We start from the raw sequence: 17,818 nt of genomic DNA on the forward strand, positions 1-17,818 counted from the left end.
AAGGCTTGAATACCCCCGGGCCTGGGCTTGAGCCTAGGCTTAATTTTTTGGCTCGTAGGTCGGCTCGACCTAATCCGAATTTTGACCAGAGCTGGCAAGGACTGACATGGACCAAGCCAAATTTGCACCCCTAAGAGAATGTCATGACATGAGTGGGTCTGTTTTGCGTTTGAAGCTTGCCACGTAAATTAGACGGATTTGGGTAGCCTATTTTGCGTGGATCAATTATTTCTCATTTATTTTACTTATATTATACATAAGTGACTCTTCATCCAATAGCTAAATATCTCGATGGTATGTTATATAACAAAATCATTTATTGAATGCCAATCCCCAACTGAGTGATTATTCATTCACAATATAACACTTCAATTGTCTTACAATATTTTTATTTATATAATAATATAAATATACATAAGTAATAAATAGATTAAAATTAATTATAAATATAACTATATTTGAAAAGACATGGTTTTATATAGTTATGTTTAAAATTTCAAAATTTCTATTTTAACGTTCTATATAAAAGGATTCAAAATTTAAAATTATATAAAAAAAATTTTCCAAAAATTAATGAACTTGTAATGGAGTAGAAAGAGTAGTACCACAAAGGAAGAGAGAAGATGCATGTATCAAAGATAAATAATTAAATAATTGATTAACACTTTAAATTTTATTATTATTATTATTATTATTTTAATAACTTTGAAAAACTATTATGTGCTTTTGAAGTAATACTCTACACCCAGTGACAGAGCCACATGGTAATCAAAGGATCACGGGCTTCTTCCTTGGATTTTTTATTTTATTTTATCATATATATATAAATAAAATTTTAAATAAAAATAACATTTCGCAGTGCCGTCTTCCCAGGAGAGGCGGATTTCATTAGGGCTGCAAATGAACTGATCTAAGTCGAGCTTTGCTGAGCTCGAACACGGCTCGTTTATTTGTCGAGTTCGCTTATTGACCTCAAGCTCGGCTCGATAAGAAACTGGGCTTGACTCGGCTCGGTTCGTTAACATTAATAGAACTCGAGTTCGGCTAAACTCCGCTCGATAATTTTCTAATATTATTTATATATTATAATTTAAATAAAGATAAACGAGCCGAGCTTGCCGAGCCGAGTTTATGTAAGTTTAAGCTCGGCTCATTTACTAAACGAGCCTAATATTCGAACTTGAGCTCGGCTCATTTACTAAACAAATCAAGCTGAGCCAAACCCTTAGTGAGTTGAGCTGATCTTGTTAATGAAGAACTCGGTTCAGTTGCAGCCCTAGGTTTCACAGATTGCCGCATCGGTCTCATGCTAGATTAGATTGACAACCATTTTTAAATTTATGAAAATAATAGTGATTATTTTATTGAAAATGAAGTATTATAATAAATTATATTTTTATATATGAAAATTTTGTGAAAAAATCTCAATATAAATGTAATATCTATCATTATTGATATAAAAATATAATTAATTTCACTATATATATGTAAAGATTACTAGAGTATTAGTTATATTTGCATGTAGAGTCCACCCTTCATATGTTGCTTTTTTATTGGTAGGTAATGCATCATATGTCAATGATAACGTGATATCACTATTATATGAAATTTTTATTCAAATTTTGTAAAAATTTAATTTATCTTACCATTATATAATTTATTTTAAGACTTAAATATATGATTTTTTTACATTATCAATGATACATTAGTTACACGCAATACTTTATTTTCGATTTTACTTGAAGTCAATTATAAAATTTTATGTGAAATACTTTTGTAATAATTTTTCTAAGTTTGTGTGCTTAATATTAATTCAAAAATTATTATTATCTTCTTATTGTTGGTTACAGAAAGAAAAAAATTAAAGTTTTAATTAATAACCATTTTTGATTTAGTTTCCTAGTTCCGCCACTATCTACACCAATTGTCAATTAACACATATCATGATGTCACAAAATATTAAAAGTAATTGTTTTTAAAATAATGATATACAACCATAAAATGTTCACAAGAAAATTATTAATAATGATTTGGTTTGGATTTTGATCTATTACTTTATAATAAATGACATTTTTTTTTTATATACAACTAAGCTATTATGTCATTTTAGTTAAAAATTTTGTATAAAAATTCTAGTGAAATAATATTTACCAACAAAAAATAGTTATAAGTAAAAAATAAATAATGGTTGGTAGAGAGGAGAGAGAAATTATACACGAAATATGAAAATGGAAAAACAAAAAATGGTTAGAGATAAAAAAAATAAAAAAATAAAAAATAAAAAATAAAAAAGAAAAAAGAAAAAAGAAAAAGAAAAAATAAATGGTGTACCTAAAGGATGAAGAACTTAGGCCCCGTTTGTTTGGGCTTATGGCGAGGGGATTGAGATTGATAGTGAGGTAGAACCTACTATATGAGATGTTTATTTTAAGACATGGGGATGAGATTCCTAATCCCTTGGAATTAGGGTAGGCCTTAGAAGGGGGATTGGAATTGAGGAGGTGGAGGTGGAGTTGGTATTAGAAAAATAGTCCGCCGGACTATTTTTTTTTTATTTTTTACATGTTAGGTATTTTTTTTAACATTAATTTTTTATTTTTTGTATTTTTTGTTAAGTAAAAATTATTGTTTTATTTGTTTTATCTTTTTTTGAAATTTATTTATTTATTTATTTTTATTTTTTACATGTTGGGAATTTTTTTTTATTTTTGAACATTAATGTTTAATGTTTTGTATTTTTTGTATTATTTTATATAAAAATAATTTAACAATCCTTACACCAGCAACTGTCATTAAAACAAACACAATTTTGCTTAATCCCCTCAGTAACAATTCCCTCACTATCATAAATCATTGAGTAACAAGAAAGGCAACTGCTAGAAAGAGAGGAATGGAACAATGGAGGGGCAATGGTTGTTGGATTCCGGTAGTGAGGCATCGGAAAGGAAGTGGATCAAAATGTAGTGAAGCAAGGCATGGACTCTTTACGATTTTCGTGGACAACCTACCTCAATCAATGGATGTTCGATCCCTGTTCAAATTCTTCACAAAGGTTGGTATTGTGAAGGATGCCTATATACCTTTCAAAAGAAGAGTAGTGACAAACTCAAGATTTGGGTTTGTGAGGTTCGATTGCTCTGTAGCAGCTGATATTGTCATCCAAAAACCTAATGGACTGTTGGTGGATGATAGAGAGCTAGAAGTTAAAAAGGCTACTCGTGGAAGGGGTTCACGGGTGGAACAGAGTAAAAGGAGACTACAACCCATGAGCAGATTCTTAGGCACGGGCAACGTTAGGGTTCAATCGTCATGTGCAAGCCAAAAATCCTTTGCAGAGGTACTAAAAGGAAACATGCCTATGGTAGCTGGAAGTGTAAACACAACTGTAAAAGTTGATGAAGTTTGACATGGATGGCTTTACGAGAGTGCAATAATCAGACTTAAGAATGAATATTCCACGCATGACATTAGGAAAGTTTTGAAGGAGAAAGGGCTGGAACAGGTGTTAGTCAGAAAGGGCGGTGGGCATGATATAATCTTAACCTTCAGCTCCCAAGAGGAGCTGAAATCTAAAATCTCCAATATCAAAAAAATGCTTCAAGGAATATAGCCAGTCGGTGGGGGAATGGAAGCCAGGTTTCCACTATGAACAAGAGAGGTGTTTGTGGTTGAGGTGCTATGGTATACCATTAAATTTTTGGAACAGAAACACTTTCAACAGCATTGGAAACATCTGGGGTATTGTCCTCAATTTGGATGGAGATACTACTCATCAAAAGTCTTTCTCATATACCAAAATCAGATTGGTTACACCATATATGGAGCTTATTAACAAAACTATATTCCTAGAGTGCAAGGGTCAAATCTATCCCATCCTTGTGTGTGAAGACCATATAGCAGACATACCTTGAAGCATAATGGTATTGAAGATTGCAGCTCCAATGAAATATACAGCAGTAAAGAGGAAGGAAATTTCTCAGAGGAGAGTCGCAAGGAGAAGAAAGAAAATGATGAGGTGGCAGCAGAGTGTGGGAAGCTTACAGCTGAGCTGGCATGTGTTAATATGGTGGCACTGAAAAAGGAGCCTACAACTTGTCACAGTAGAGAGAAGGCAAGCACAGCAATTGAGGAGACGCAGAGGGATGGAGGCTGCAGCAGAGAGGAAGGAGTGTGTATAGAGGTAATGATGCTAGAGGAGACAGAGCACATACCAAAAAGTAATGATGGCAATCAGATATGTGCAGAGCAAGTTTCTACACCTGGTTTCAACAATAGATTAAATGGATCTAAAGAGGGTACCCAGCTCAGCATTAACCTTGAGGTGGATTTGACACTGTAGAGGGTTAGAAATTAAGCCCCAAACTAAGTATGGACCCAAGCACTGGGATTGCCCTAAAAAGGAGACCAAGGATAAAAAAAAAAAAAAAAGAGCATGGGCCAAAACGCAAGGGAAGTGGGCCAACAGGTGGGCTAAGGCAAGTTCGACCCACCAGGGCTCCAGATAGACTCTGCGAAGCAAAATGCCCAAGTCAAGTTGCAAAGGCAACACCTGCAACGGTGAAGTTGTCGAGGGAACATGTGCAGCAGTAAAGTTGCTAAGGCACTTTATCTCAGCGCTGCCATTCAATACATATCTTCGGTTCTACTGCCATTAGAAGTTGCTGAGGGAAAGAGAAAGCCAACGCAACAAAGTTGCAGAGGCAACACTTGCGACGACCAAGTTGTGGAGGCACTTTGTCTCAGCGCTGCCATTCCAAGTATCTTCGGTGCTGTCGCCATTACAAGTGATATTGGTGCCACAACCATCTAGAGTTGCTAAGGAAAGGAGAAAACTGAAGCAACTAAGTTGCAGAGGCAATACTGGCAACTCCCAAGTTGCGGAGACATTCTATCGGCGCCGCCATCTCTAATATCTTCGGTTCTCTGAACTTGCCACGGGAAATGGCTACCTCAGCAACTAAGTTGCAGAGGGGATATCCTACTAAGGTGATAACAACCTTTGGGAGAGGCTTCCCTCTACAAGTAAAGGCTAATGCTTGGCGCCGATAACAGGCCCAAAGACATTACTAGCTTAGGACTGATAGCAGGCCCCAAAGTTTATTAACTTAGAGCTGATAGCAAGCCCCAAGGCTTACTGATTGGAGCTGATAGCAGGCCTAGAGATACCAGTTTACCATGGTAATCCCACGAAGATAGGAGTAAGGTAGCCCGAATATAAGGGACTCCCTTTCCATTTACCCAGGTCATGGACCTACTTTAGTCGCACAGGCAGGACTGAGGAAGCCCCCTTGGGCTTCGTACTAAGGCACAACATGGTTGATAGCCGGCTTGGCTGTGGCCTTCACCCTGGGAAGCTGGGGAGTTTGTGGTTAGATAGTTAAGGGTGGAGGCTTCGCTGAGACGGGCACGAACGTAGTCGATAGCAGACTAATGAAGTCTTGAGAATGCATGTACTGGCCAAATAGAAATGAGAAGGCAAGTGCAGTGGTAAGGTTCACCACTGCAAGCGTACTTGCTAAGGTTCAAAAAGGTAGTTGCGAAGGCAAACAGATAGTACACAGTACATGTAGAGAGACACGTGGCACCTTCAGCCTAGTGGCTCAAGGCAGAATATTCCATGTGATCCATTGGGACACATGTCTTCTCTCTATTTGGCCACTTGGTGTCCTCTTGGCACCAAGGAAAAGCCTATAAATAGGACCCATTTCCTAAGGTTCAAAAAAGAAGAATTTTGGAGATTTAGGGGAAATGCTGCCCATTTTGGCACTGCCATTGTCTTCTTCTTGAGCCACTTGCTTCACCCTCACCCAGCTACACACTCTCCAACTCCCATATTGTTGCAGCTACTCATTCTTCAGCCACTTCCATCACTATTGGACCATTAACATAGTTTTGCCTCTCTAATCACCTCTCTAACCTTGAACCCCCCGACAAACACAATCAATATACAACAACTTAATTACTGGTTCCTCATTCAAGCCCATTGAATATTGTGATTTTAAGCCTGGTAACAATGAGATCTTGGCCTCTCATAAAGACTCTTCTAGGCCTATACTTAATGAATGAATGGCTTAATTTCTCGGTAGAAAGTGAAGAATATGAGGAAAGAAAGGCTTAGTTCGAAGGGTTCTCCAAGTTTTCTATACTGTATGGCTACAAAGCTGCTTACAAACCCATCTTCAAATATGTCATATACAGACCAGCAGCTACGGAAATTGCACAATCAGATTTTCCTGAGGCTGAATCAAACCAAAATTACCTTCTCCAAGAAGCCACAGCCACTATCCAATTGGGGAAAACACTTGGTATCAACTTTAATAGGCAAGAAGATGTTGCATTAGCCAAGATTATTGAATTAGAGCTCAAAGATAAAGAGAGAGTTAACAAAGATGGAAAGGCAAAATAGTAAGTTGCTGTGGAAGGGGAATTCTAAGTGTTTTATTTGTTTCACCATGAAGCTCTTATCTTGGAATATTAGGGGGTTAGGAAAGTCTGTGAAGAAAAGTAGAATCAAGAAGCTATTAAATGATAGAATTATTGATATTGTTTTCTTTCAAGAAACCAAGAAAGCTGTGGTATCAGATAATGTGGTTAGAGAGCTTTGGGGGAGCAAGAAAATGGAGTATATGTCGGTAGATCCAGAAGGCACTGCTGGTGGACTCCTATGCATTTGGGATCCAGATGTTTTTCAACTTGCTAGTTGTTGCTACACTAGGAGGTACATTTTGCTCTCAGGTCTACTATATAACTCCTTTGATTGTGTTTTGGTAAATGTCTATGCTTCAAATGATGCTAACAAAAGGTTTAGACTGTGGGAAAACTTGTTAAAACTCAAGGCTTCATTCCCAAAACCTTGGTGCATGGGTGGAGACTTTAATGAAATCAGACATATGGGTGAGAGGGTGGGCTGTTCTAGAAGAGACAAGGGAATGAAAGATTTTAATAAGTTTATTAGAACATGTAAGCTCAATGATTTACCTCTTTTGGGAAGAAAATATACTTGGTGTAATGCCCAGGAAACAATGAAGTGGAGCTGAATTGATACAGTGTTGCTCAGTCCTGAATGGCTGATTAACTTCAAATTGAAGCTTTGGGGGTTGCCTAGGTAAGTTTCAGACCACTGCCCATTGTTGATGATGGAAGATGAAAGAGATTGGGGCCCAAGGCCTTTCAGGTTCATTAATGCTTAGACCTTGGAACCCACTTTCTCTAAGTTCTTTGTTAATTTCTAGAACAACATCATTGTTACTGGCTGGGCTGGGTACATAATTTTGCAAAAAATTGAAACTTTTAAAGTTAGAGCTAAAAAAATTGAATAATGAGGTGTTTGGTAATATCAACACAAAGCTTAAGGCTTCAGAAGAAGAGCTACATGCAATTGACATAGTTGCTGAGGCTAGAGCATTACTTGACACAGAAAAAGAAACAGGAAGAGTGATCAGATGTGAAGTGTGGAAGCTTTATAGAATGGTGGAATGGTTATGGTTACAAAAATCCAGATTAAATTGAATTTTGAATGGAGATAAAAACACGAGGTTTTTCCATGTCTTTGCTAGCACTAGATAGAGTAGAAACCTTATCAACTCTATTTCAGTTAATGGGATATCTTATGAGGAACCTAGCAGGATTAAACTGGAGGCGTTGCTTCACTTCAAGGGTCATTTCGCTGAATCTTGGGCAAAAAGGCCTGTTTGGAGGAGGGGGGGGAGGGAGTTCAAATCTATTGAGCCAGATCTTATTTCTCAACATGTTGTATCAGATTTCAAGAAGAATGAGGTTATGGTAGTTATAAAGGAATGCAATAACAACAAAGCACCAGGCCCTGATGGGTTTAACCTGTTATGTTATTAGAAATTTTGGAAGATCATGAAGAAGGTTATCATACAATTCTTTAAAGATTTTCACACCCATAGCAAGCTTACTAATGGCATTAATAGTTCTTTCATTACTCTCATACCCAAGCTGGAGAATCCTAATGGTCTAACTAACTATAGACCCATTAGTCTAGTAGGCTCTCTGTACAAAATTTTGGCTAAAGTTTTAACTTGTAGATTGAAGCTAGTGCTACCCTCAATTATCGGTGAAACTCGAACTGCCTTTCTAGGATAGAGAAATATCTTAGATGGGGTATTCATTGCTAATGAAGTGATTGATGGCTGGAAGAAGACCAAGAAGTCAGGGCTAATTTTAAAGTTGGATTTTGAGAAAGCATTTGATTCGGTAAATTGGGAATTTTTAATTTCCATGCTGTCTAGTTTTGGGTTTGGGTCTAAATGGATCTCTTGGATGAAAGTATGTGTTTCTACACCTCGTATATCCATTCTTTTAAATGGATCACCAATAAAGGAGTTTTCACCTCAAAAAGGTCTTAGGCAGGGTGACCCCCTCTCACAATTCCTTTTCAATATAACAGCAGAAGGGCTCAACATTCTTTTTAACAGAGCACTCAATCTTGGCATTCTCAAAGGAGTGAAACTTGGGGCTAATGAGGTTCTCTTATCCCATCTTCAATTTGCAGATGATTCAATCCTTTTCTGTGATGCAGAGTGGGATCAGTTGGTACTTATTAAGTGATTCTTAGATGTTTTGAAACTCTCTCGGGCCTTAGAATCAATTATCATAAAAGTGTTGTGTGTGGGGTTGGTGTGTCTGATGAGCTTTTGTTGTCTTTTGCAAATCTTCTTAATTGTAAGGTGCAAAAACTCCCATTGAAAATTTTGGGGTTACTATTAGGAGCCAATCCAAGTAGGAAATCAATGTGGAAACCTGTTCTTGACAAAATCAAAGTTAAGCTTGCAGGGTGGAAGAGGAAATTATTATCTTTCGCAGGTAGACTAACCTTGATAAAATATGTTCTATCCAACCTCCCTGTGTTCTACCTCTCTCTATTCAATATGCCCGAAGGAGTTTCTAGAGAAATAGAGAAGATTGAAGCTGTGTTTTTGTGGGTGGCAATGATCTAAAGAGGAAAGTTCATCTAGTGAAATGGGTGGATGTAACAAGGAGTGTCAATCAAGAGGGTCAAGGTATAAGAAGGATTAGAGATGTGAATACTTGTTTACTACTCAAATGGTGGTGAAAATTTGGGAATCAAGTCAATGTGCTCTGGAGAAGGGCTATCTGCAACAAATATAAAATCAATGAAAATTGTTGGCATCCTCCATTGAGATCCCATTATAAACATTCTAGATTGTGGACTGACATTATCTCCATTGGGGCCTATAGTAGGAACATCTTCAACTTCTATTTGGATAATTGTTTACTTAAAGTGGGGAATGGGTCTAGAATCTTATTTTGGCATGACAAGTGGTGTGAAGGGTTCTGCTTTGAATCTGAATTCCCTCTTCTCTACAACCTTACTACTGACAAGGAAGGATCCCTTCATTATTTCTACCACAGGAAATCCAGCTCAAATAATTGGAATTTTCAGTAGAGAAGAGAGCTTTATGTTTAGGAATTACTTGAAGAAAACAAACTTGTTAATGTCTTATCCTCTTCTCATCCTCTGTTTCTTGACAATGTGGATTGCCAAGTTTGGGCCAATGGTTCTTTCTCTGTCTCTGCTCTTTATTCTTTCAGCAGCTCTCTGCTTGGCCCTCATCTCAAAATTTGTAAGTTTGTCTGGTACAATGCTCTTCCCCCCAAATTTCTCTTTTTTGGTTGGCTAGCTTGGAAAAACAGAATAAAGTCTGCAAAGTTTCTGCATAGATTAGGCATTTTAAGCAGCAGTGCATCCTCTCTCTGCCCATTTTGTAGCACTAAAGTTGAAACTGCTATTCATGTCGTGTTACACCACCCTTTCTCCTAGTTTATTTGGTCATCAGTGATACCTGTTTGGGGTTTTAATTGGTGCATTCAAGGTTCAGTTGAAGGTCTTTTCAACTGGTGGATGGGTGGAAAATTTAAGAGACTTCAAAAGAAAATCTGGAAAGCGATACCCTTAGTTGTTCTGTGGTCTCTCTGGAAACATAGGAATGAGTGTGCCTTCTCTATGTCGCAACCCAATTCCTCAAGTCTATATGAACTCATCAAAACTAGAACTGTTCTCTGGCTTAAAGCATCTTCAAAGGACTTTCCTCTCCCAGTTGATGACTATATGTTCAAATGGAATCAAATCAGATGCTAAATCAATTGGTGTAAACCAGGGGATAGGTTGCTAATCTGTTAGGCTGCTGATATGTTAATCCTAGTATTCTGTTTCTGTTTCTGGTAATCTGTTTATGCTGCTGATTGTTGATTGCTATTGCTTGTTGCTGCTAGTCTTGGTTGATGTGTTCTATTTTGCTTTATTGATCTTGCTTATTGCTGCTGCTAGTCTTAGTTGATTGTTGATTGTTGATTGCTGATTGCTGATTGCTGATTGCTAATGGTTGGATTGCTAGTGGTTGGTTTAATCAGTTGTTCCTGTAATTTGATTTTGTTATTGGTTTTGTTTGGTTATTCTTTTTCTTGTTGGTTTCTCACCAAGTGGAGCTTAGAGCTTAAGCTAAATTAGTTTGGGCCCTTTTCAATTTTTTTTGGACTTAAAACATACCTAATATATTACACTAAATTATAATAGAAGGAGGCTCTTTTTTTGGGTCTATTTTGAGGGGCCCTAGGCCATGGCCTGGTGGGCTTATGCCTAGGGTCGGCCTTGGAGACTAAATATAAACTAACCTTCAAATTGCCTCATATAGAAAGTGAAAAAATAATGAGTTCCACTATTGCATGAATATAATATTTATAGGGTGACGAGGATGTGAATGACTTCGAGAAAATGTAATTTATGACGGATAGAGTTTTTAGATAGGAGAAAAAATTAGTTAGAAAAAGAGTGTACAAGAAGAATTTTTTTCATCTTTCCTTTTATAAATTATAAATCATGGAATTATTATAGAAAATAATAAATTATGAGATTTTTTTATTTTTAAAATTTCAATATATTTTTTAAACTTAAAAATTCATAAATTTAGTATGGGATGTAGGGGACTGCCGTAGACCTTTGGTTGAAATGTCCTTTGCTATAATATATAATAGGGTACTCAGGTGATAAATCCATTTTTTGATTTTGTTTGTCCAAAAATTCAAACGCTAGAATATCTTATCAAAAAGGATAATCATTCCCAAATGACCAAACTACCCACGTGTATATATATGCATGCTACTTAACCGAAACCAAACCAAACCAATCCCTACACACACACACACACACACACAAATAATTTTAATTTTAAACTAACTATTAAAATTTAATTGTTAAAATAATGCCAAATTTTGTTATATACTATTACATTCTATATTGATTAGATGAATTGTTTACTATTTTAGTATAGAGGCATTAACCGGGCTAGGGTTAGATTGAGCTTAACTATATTAAAAAATTATATATCCACTCAACCCCAAAATAACATAATTGATTAATATAGCCATCTTCAATCCGGCCATACAAAATTTCAAAATTTCAAATCCACTCAATTAATCCATTATATATGGACTATTATTTATTTATTTATTTATTGTGTGTCTTGGAGTGCTTTTAAATGAAAATTTCATTTTTAATAATAATTCCAATTTGGTCCATCAGCAAAATTCAATTGAAAATGATTTTTGCTCTTTTAACAAATGTTTTAGTGTAAGCTCTAAAAAACAACACATTTTTTTATTGTTCATTTTTTTTATAAATGTTTTGAAAATATAAATTGGCAGAATGTTAAAAACAAATTATTTAAAAAAAATATTGTGTAGTTCAACCAAAAAAAAAGAAAAATGATTACAGAAAACTAAAATGAACCAAACTAATAATTTTGTAACATTTGCACTTAAAATAATTAATGTTAAAATAATCATTAATCTCATTTCACATATATTTGTTAAATTCATATATATGATTTATTTATTTATTTTTATAAAGAAAGTACAACTAAGTGGCAAAGTCATAATATTCTCAAACTCAAATACATTTTTTTGAGCTATTATTATTATTTTTTTCATGCCTTTTTAATCTTTAGTAAAACAAATTTCATATTTCACTATTTTTTTTTTTTTAGATACACTTAATCTAAAAGTACCTAAAAAGTAAAACTATCAAAAAAATTGAAAAAAAAAATTCACTATAAATGAAAAGATCAAAAATAAAAACAAAAACAAAAAAAGGCACATTTTTCACAATTTTTTGTCTTAACAGTAATTTTTTAAAAATTTTCTTTCATTAATATCTTAGTTTGTAGGTGAATTTGGCTGAAATATGTCATGACCCACTCCCCGTACCCAAGAGTTAAATATCGTGATGATCAGTAACTGAAATTATCTTCGGCCAATTCTTGAAAAAATAAATAAACGTGAGCAGAAATAATATTTAAATAAGGTACTAAAAAAATCATTAGAGTTTTCACTTTTATAACAAAAATTCATTGATCAAAAAGGCCGATATCTACATATGAAGAATAGAATTATAAATACTATAAAAGTACTATGTGTTTCTATTCCACAACCCCACGTCTAAGAATCTCCAAAAGCTATTTCTAAATTGCATTGTTTCCTGAAAATTAGTAAACAGCTACAAGCACATGGTAAAGTGAGAAACATTATACTGAGAGTATAAGGGTCAAAAAATTACCAAGGATAAACTTTAGGCTAAAATAGATAAAATAGAATACTTTCTATTATCATAAATAAGTTGCTCATATTATAACAGAAATCTGTTTCAGAAATCATGTGATATTATATGAAAATATATAACCACAATCATGGTACCGAACAGAACAGAACAGAGGTCACATGAGTGACAGTCAAAATAGAGGTCAATAGATTCATGACAATACAAAGGTACGGATTCAAGAGGTAGCTCGTACGGATTCTAGAGGTGGCTCCCACAATAATGTAGCACTTAGTTTCGCACAGCACTTTGCTCCGCATAGAACAAAGATCAATAGATCTATGACAAACAGAGAGCCACAAGGTAACCAATCAGAAACTAATGGTTTATTTAAATCTCCCAAGGTGCCTTAAATCCTACATTCTCTACACATGGCTTCTCCAACGGATTATACACCTTTGTTGTGCCACCTGTAAGTTTTATTGAGTAACCCCAAAGTAAATTAAATATCTTAGTACATTTTGGCCCATAAATTAAATTAATTGCACTATTAATTTAAATAATGATCTCAACATATAATTTTATACTACGGTCAAATTCCATACACATCGCACCTTGATCCTAATTCATCATATATAAAATTATATTCTTCTCATTTATAATTAGATAATATTAATAGGATAATTTAGAAAAATATAATAAAAATACCATAATAGTCAAAAAATATTATCGAATAATAATATAAGGTTAAAGCTTTTTTTTTTTTGAAATCATTTATAATTAAATAATACTAATATAAAAATTTAAGAAACAATTTAAATTTTTAGGTTGTTGCCAAATATGAAAAGTAAAAAGAGTTTAATGAACACACACACACACACACACACACACACACAAAACCTCATAAACACAAAAACAATTTTAAAAAATTAAGGCAAATTTACCTATAAATCACATATTGAGAAATTGTGATCCATTTAGTCCTAATTTTTTTTTAGAATAATTAGTCCCATTGATTTTGAAAATAGAGATTTATATATTATTTAAAAATTAAACTGACGATTATACCATTATTTCTATCATGTTCATTCTCTTTTTTTGTTTTGTACTAGAAAGGTCAAATTTGGGATTTTTTTTATATGAAAATCTTTTTTATTTGAAAAATATTTCAAAAGGAATTCAAAAATGATTTAAAATATAAGATTTTTCAAACAATCCAGAAAGATATGAAAATTTTCAAACATTTCAAAAAGAGTACAAAAAACTACTTAGTAAGTTTTGGCTAAATGTATAATTTCAAACTGTAATATTTTAGTGTAATATTTCAATATAACACTTAAAAAAATCTTAGTGTAATACCCTAATGTAGCACATAAAAAACTCCTTCCTGTACTTTTTCCAAACGTAACACTCCAATATAACACTTCAAAAAAACTCTTTAGTGTAACATTCTAATGTAACATGCAAAAGAATTACTTAGTATAATACTTTAATGTAACACAAAAAAAATCCTTTAATGTACATTTCTCAAATGTAAAACGCTAATATAATACTCTAAAAAATTCCTTAGTGTAACACTCTAATATAACACACAATTTTTTTTAGTGTAACACTACACATAAAAAAACTCCGTTGTGTACTTTTTTCAAACGTAACATTTTAATATAACACTCTGAAAACTCGTTAGTTTAACACTTTAATGTAACATACTTTAATGTTACATTTTGAAAAAGCATACAAATGAGTTTTTTTTGGGGTTTTTTACTGGCCGGTCCTACCTTTTACACTTATTCCCCTCTTAGTCCTAAGTTTTGCTCCTGTGCACCAACAGGTCCTGAGCCTTTTTTTTGGGTACCGTTTTACCTCTCCCCTATTTTGGCGCGTTTCTATTTGGATTTTCCATCAAAATATTGTGTTGTGAGTATGGGTTTGTGATTTGGATTTCTGTGGAACTTCACGATTTGCTAATGTATTATTGTGGAGCTTTGTGATTTGTGATTTCTGATTTTGTGCTAGGCGTATCTTTGCGATTTGTGATTTGTGATTGTGTGCTTGGTGAATCTTCCTATTTGCGATTTCGCGTTTGGTGTATAGTTACATTTTCTGATTTGCAATGTTGTGGAGTTAGGTCGATTGGTATGTTTGATTTTGATTTCAATTTCAATGTTTTGGTTCTTTTTAGTTTGAGTTGATGATTTTGATTTTGTGGTAATATTGTTGTTACTCTGTTGTTTCTGTTGCGATTGAATTTGTGTTTTGTTCATGATATTGAAAGTTTTGAGATATGTATATGTATAGAATTTTGGATTTTTCTTTTTTTTTTTGTTACAAAATTGTTTTGATTGAACACAGGTGCTGGTTTGTTATTTTATACAGTGATAATTTTATCACTGAGTATTTTGGGGGTGTTGTTGGATTAACTTTTTCAACAGTGATAAATTTATCAGTGAGTATGGGAATAGGAGATGAAAAGGTTGCATAATGTAATGATAAGATTCAAATTGAGTTAACATGTCTATTAAGTGTAACCTTTATTCACTGTTCTTGGTCTTTGGTGGTGTTAACTGTCAAAGTTATCAGTGTTCCTTTTTGGATGTGTTTGAGTTGGTTGATAATTTTATCACTGTATTTGATTTTGTTTTACGGTGTTTGAGTTGTTTGCTGAAATATAATTGTTGTTTGTTGCAGGATTTATAGTGATGGAGAATTATTTGTTTCTTATGTGTAAGTTTAGAGGTATATATGACATTGGTTATCAAGTATAATGATCGATTTAATTTCAAAGATTTAGTATATAAATTGTGTGCAAAGTAGAGTGAGTTAATTGGTAGTTCTTTGAATATATTGTATTCAATGCCTAGATATTCTTGTTGTGGTCTACAAAGTGAAGAGGATTTGGAGGTTATGGCTGGACTGGCACTTTCTTGTGATATTTATCGTATTGATGTTTTTGTAAAGTGTTGTTCTTTGGGTGAAGGTTATATGATTTGTGATGGTGAAGCTAGTAGTAGTAGTAGTAGTAGTAGTAGTAGTGTTGTTTGTGAAACTGATTTTTTGCCTTCATTTTATTCAAATCAACGAAAACCTTTGTTCTTCGATGGGTGGGTTAATTGTATGAAAGGAGTGGGACAAAGGTTTGCTCAAAGAGTTATTGATTTTCGAGATGCGTGGTCAAGAGTATTCTATTCATTCCGGTTTTGATTTTGATTTTGTTAAGAATGATAAGGATCGTGTCACTTTTCATTATAAGAGAAGAGTTGATTTGGGATATTTATGGAGCATGCATGGTAGAGTGGAAAATTATAGTAAAGCTTTTGTTATTAAACAATTTGATGATGTTCATACTTGTGGATCTTCTTTTCGTACAATTAAACATGCTAGGATGACTTCAAGTATGATTGGTGGGCTAATTTCAAGTGATATTCGTAATAAGGCTTTGACATTGGTTAGTGAGGTGGTTTGTGATTTCAAGGATTATTATGGAACATAAGTTTCTTATTGGCGAGCTTGGATGGGTGTTGAAAAAGCAAGGGGTCTTGTTTTTGGTGGCTATTCATCATCATTTGACGATATTCGTTGGTATGTTGATGCCGCTAATGATTGTAATCCGGCAAGTGTTTTTGATATGGAATTTGATATTGATAGTAAAGGAAGACATTTCAAATGCTTGTTTTTCGCTTTTGAGGAATGTATTCATGGTTTCAAGTATTGTCGGCCTGTGTTGATGCTTGATGGAACTTTCTTGAAAGGAAGACACAAAGGTTGTTTATTGGCTGCTACGGCAAAAGATGGTAACCAAGGTATATTTTGTGTGTATTTGTTATTATTATTAAAACAGTGATAATTCTATCATTTTTGTTAGTAGAGAGTGTTGATTATTGAGTATGGTCAATCTATTAGTGATAAATTTATACTGTATACTTTTGTTAAATTTTTATATTTATACAGTGATAAATTTATCTGTGGCTGGTGTTATATGTTATATACTTTGTGTTTTGATTTTCTTTTTGTAATTTTTTTATTTGTTATTGATAACATGTATATATATTTTGTTTGTAGGTTTTATATCCGTTATGTTTTGCTATTGTTGATAGTGAAAGTTATGACAGTTGGCATTGGTTCTTGTCAAAGTTATTAGTTATTTTGATTCCGGAGAGGGATATTGCATTTGTTACTGATCGACATGGAGGTTTGCTGAAAGCTTTAGCTAAGGTCTTTCCGTTTTCTTTTCATTCTTTTTGTCTAATGCATTTGAAGACAAACTTGAAGACTTATTTGTCAGTGAAGAGTCGTGAATCTAAAGAGTATTTGCTTACTCTTTTTAGTAGATGTGCATATGCTCCTACTATTGAGTTGTTTAATGAGCTATTTGAAGAATTTAAGGGTCGTTGTGGTCGTAGTGTTGAGAAATTTCTTGAGGATTTGCCTAATGAGTGTTGGTGTAGCGCTTATTTTCAAGGTAAGATGTGTGGTGAAATGTGCACAAATGTTGCGGAATCTTTTAATTCATGGATTAGGGATGAACACTATTTGTTTTCAACTAGTTTTGTTGATACTATACGGGTGAAACTAATGGAGCAATTTTTAAGAAGGAGAGAAGTTGGGAATAAGTGGAATCGTATCATGGATAGTTAAGAAATGTAGCGACGACATTTATGAAATCCAATTGGATCATTCAGTTATGGTTAATATTGGGAAACATTGTTGTTCTTGTCGATTGTGGGAAATTGATTCTAATCCTTGCAAACATGGTTTTTATGCTATAAAGAGGAGTGGGAAGGATCTGAATTGCTTTCTTGATGATTACTACCGTGTTAGTAGTTATTGTGATTCTTATTCACATTCTATCTATCCAGTTCCTAGTATGTGGAAGTCAAATGTAGTTGTTGATGATGACGTTGTTTTACCTCATCTTTGTAAGAGATCAGCTGGACGTCCAAGAACAGAGATAATACTTTCTAAGGGCGAAATCAAGAGAATTAGGTAGAGTAGCTGTAGAAAGATGGGAACTCATAATCGGAAGACATGTAAAGAAGCTTTGCTTTAGTTGTATTGATTTTAATTGAATTACTTTGTTGAGAGTTGAGAGGTGTTACTTGCATTGAATGATTGAGTATTTTTGGAAAGATGTATCATTTTGGTATTTGCATTGAATGATTGAGGAATTTGTTGAACATAAATTATATTTTTTGCTGATATTTTGGCAGGATTAAGTTTCACAGATTTATATTATTTGATTTA

At 33.9% G+C, this 17,818-nt stretch overlaps 1 protein-coding gene across 1 annotated transcript; it reads left to right on the forward strand.

The window, feature by feature from the left end:
• The first annotated feature begins 16,088 nt into the window (after nucleotides 1–16,088).
• On the forward strand, nucleotides 16,089–17,564 carry LOC114258159 (uncharacterized). Its single transcript, XM_082889053.1, has 5 exons — nucleotides 16,089–16,377; nucleotides 16,526–16,548; nucleotides 16,637–16,789; nucleotides 16,835–17,036; nucleotides 17,170–17,564. The coding sequence occupies exons 1-5, from the start codon at nucleotides 16,089–16,091 to the stop codon at nucleotides 17,562–17,564; spliced, it is 1,062 nt and encodes a 353-aa protein (XP_082745179.1).
• The last annotated feature ends 254 nt before the right edge of the window (nucleotides 17,565–17,818 follow it).

This window comes from Camellia sinensis, chromosome 9 (assembly GCF_055761805.1).
Source record: "Camellia sinensis isolate YWXY chromosome 9, ASM5576180v1, whole genome shotgun sequence".
NCBI classification, from domain to species: Eukaryota; Viridiplantae; Streptophyta; class Magnoliopsida; order Ericales; family Theaceae; genus Camellia; species Camellia sinensis.

Coding starts and splice junctions, on each gene's coding strand:
- LOC114258159 (XM_082889053.1), top strand. CDS start 16,089: ATGGGTGTTGAAAAAGCAAGGGGTCTTGTTTTTGGTGGCTATTCATCA. Junction 16,378..16,525: donor GGCAAAAGATGGTAACCAAG/GTATATTTTGTG, acceptor ATATTTATACAG/TGATAAATTTATCTGTGGCT. Junction 16,549..16,636: donor TAAATTTATCTGTGGCTGGT/GTTATATGTTAT, acceptor TTTTGTTTGTAG/GTTTTATATCCGTTATGTTT.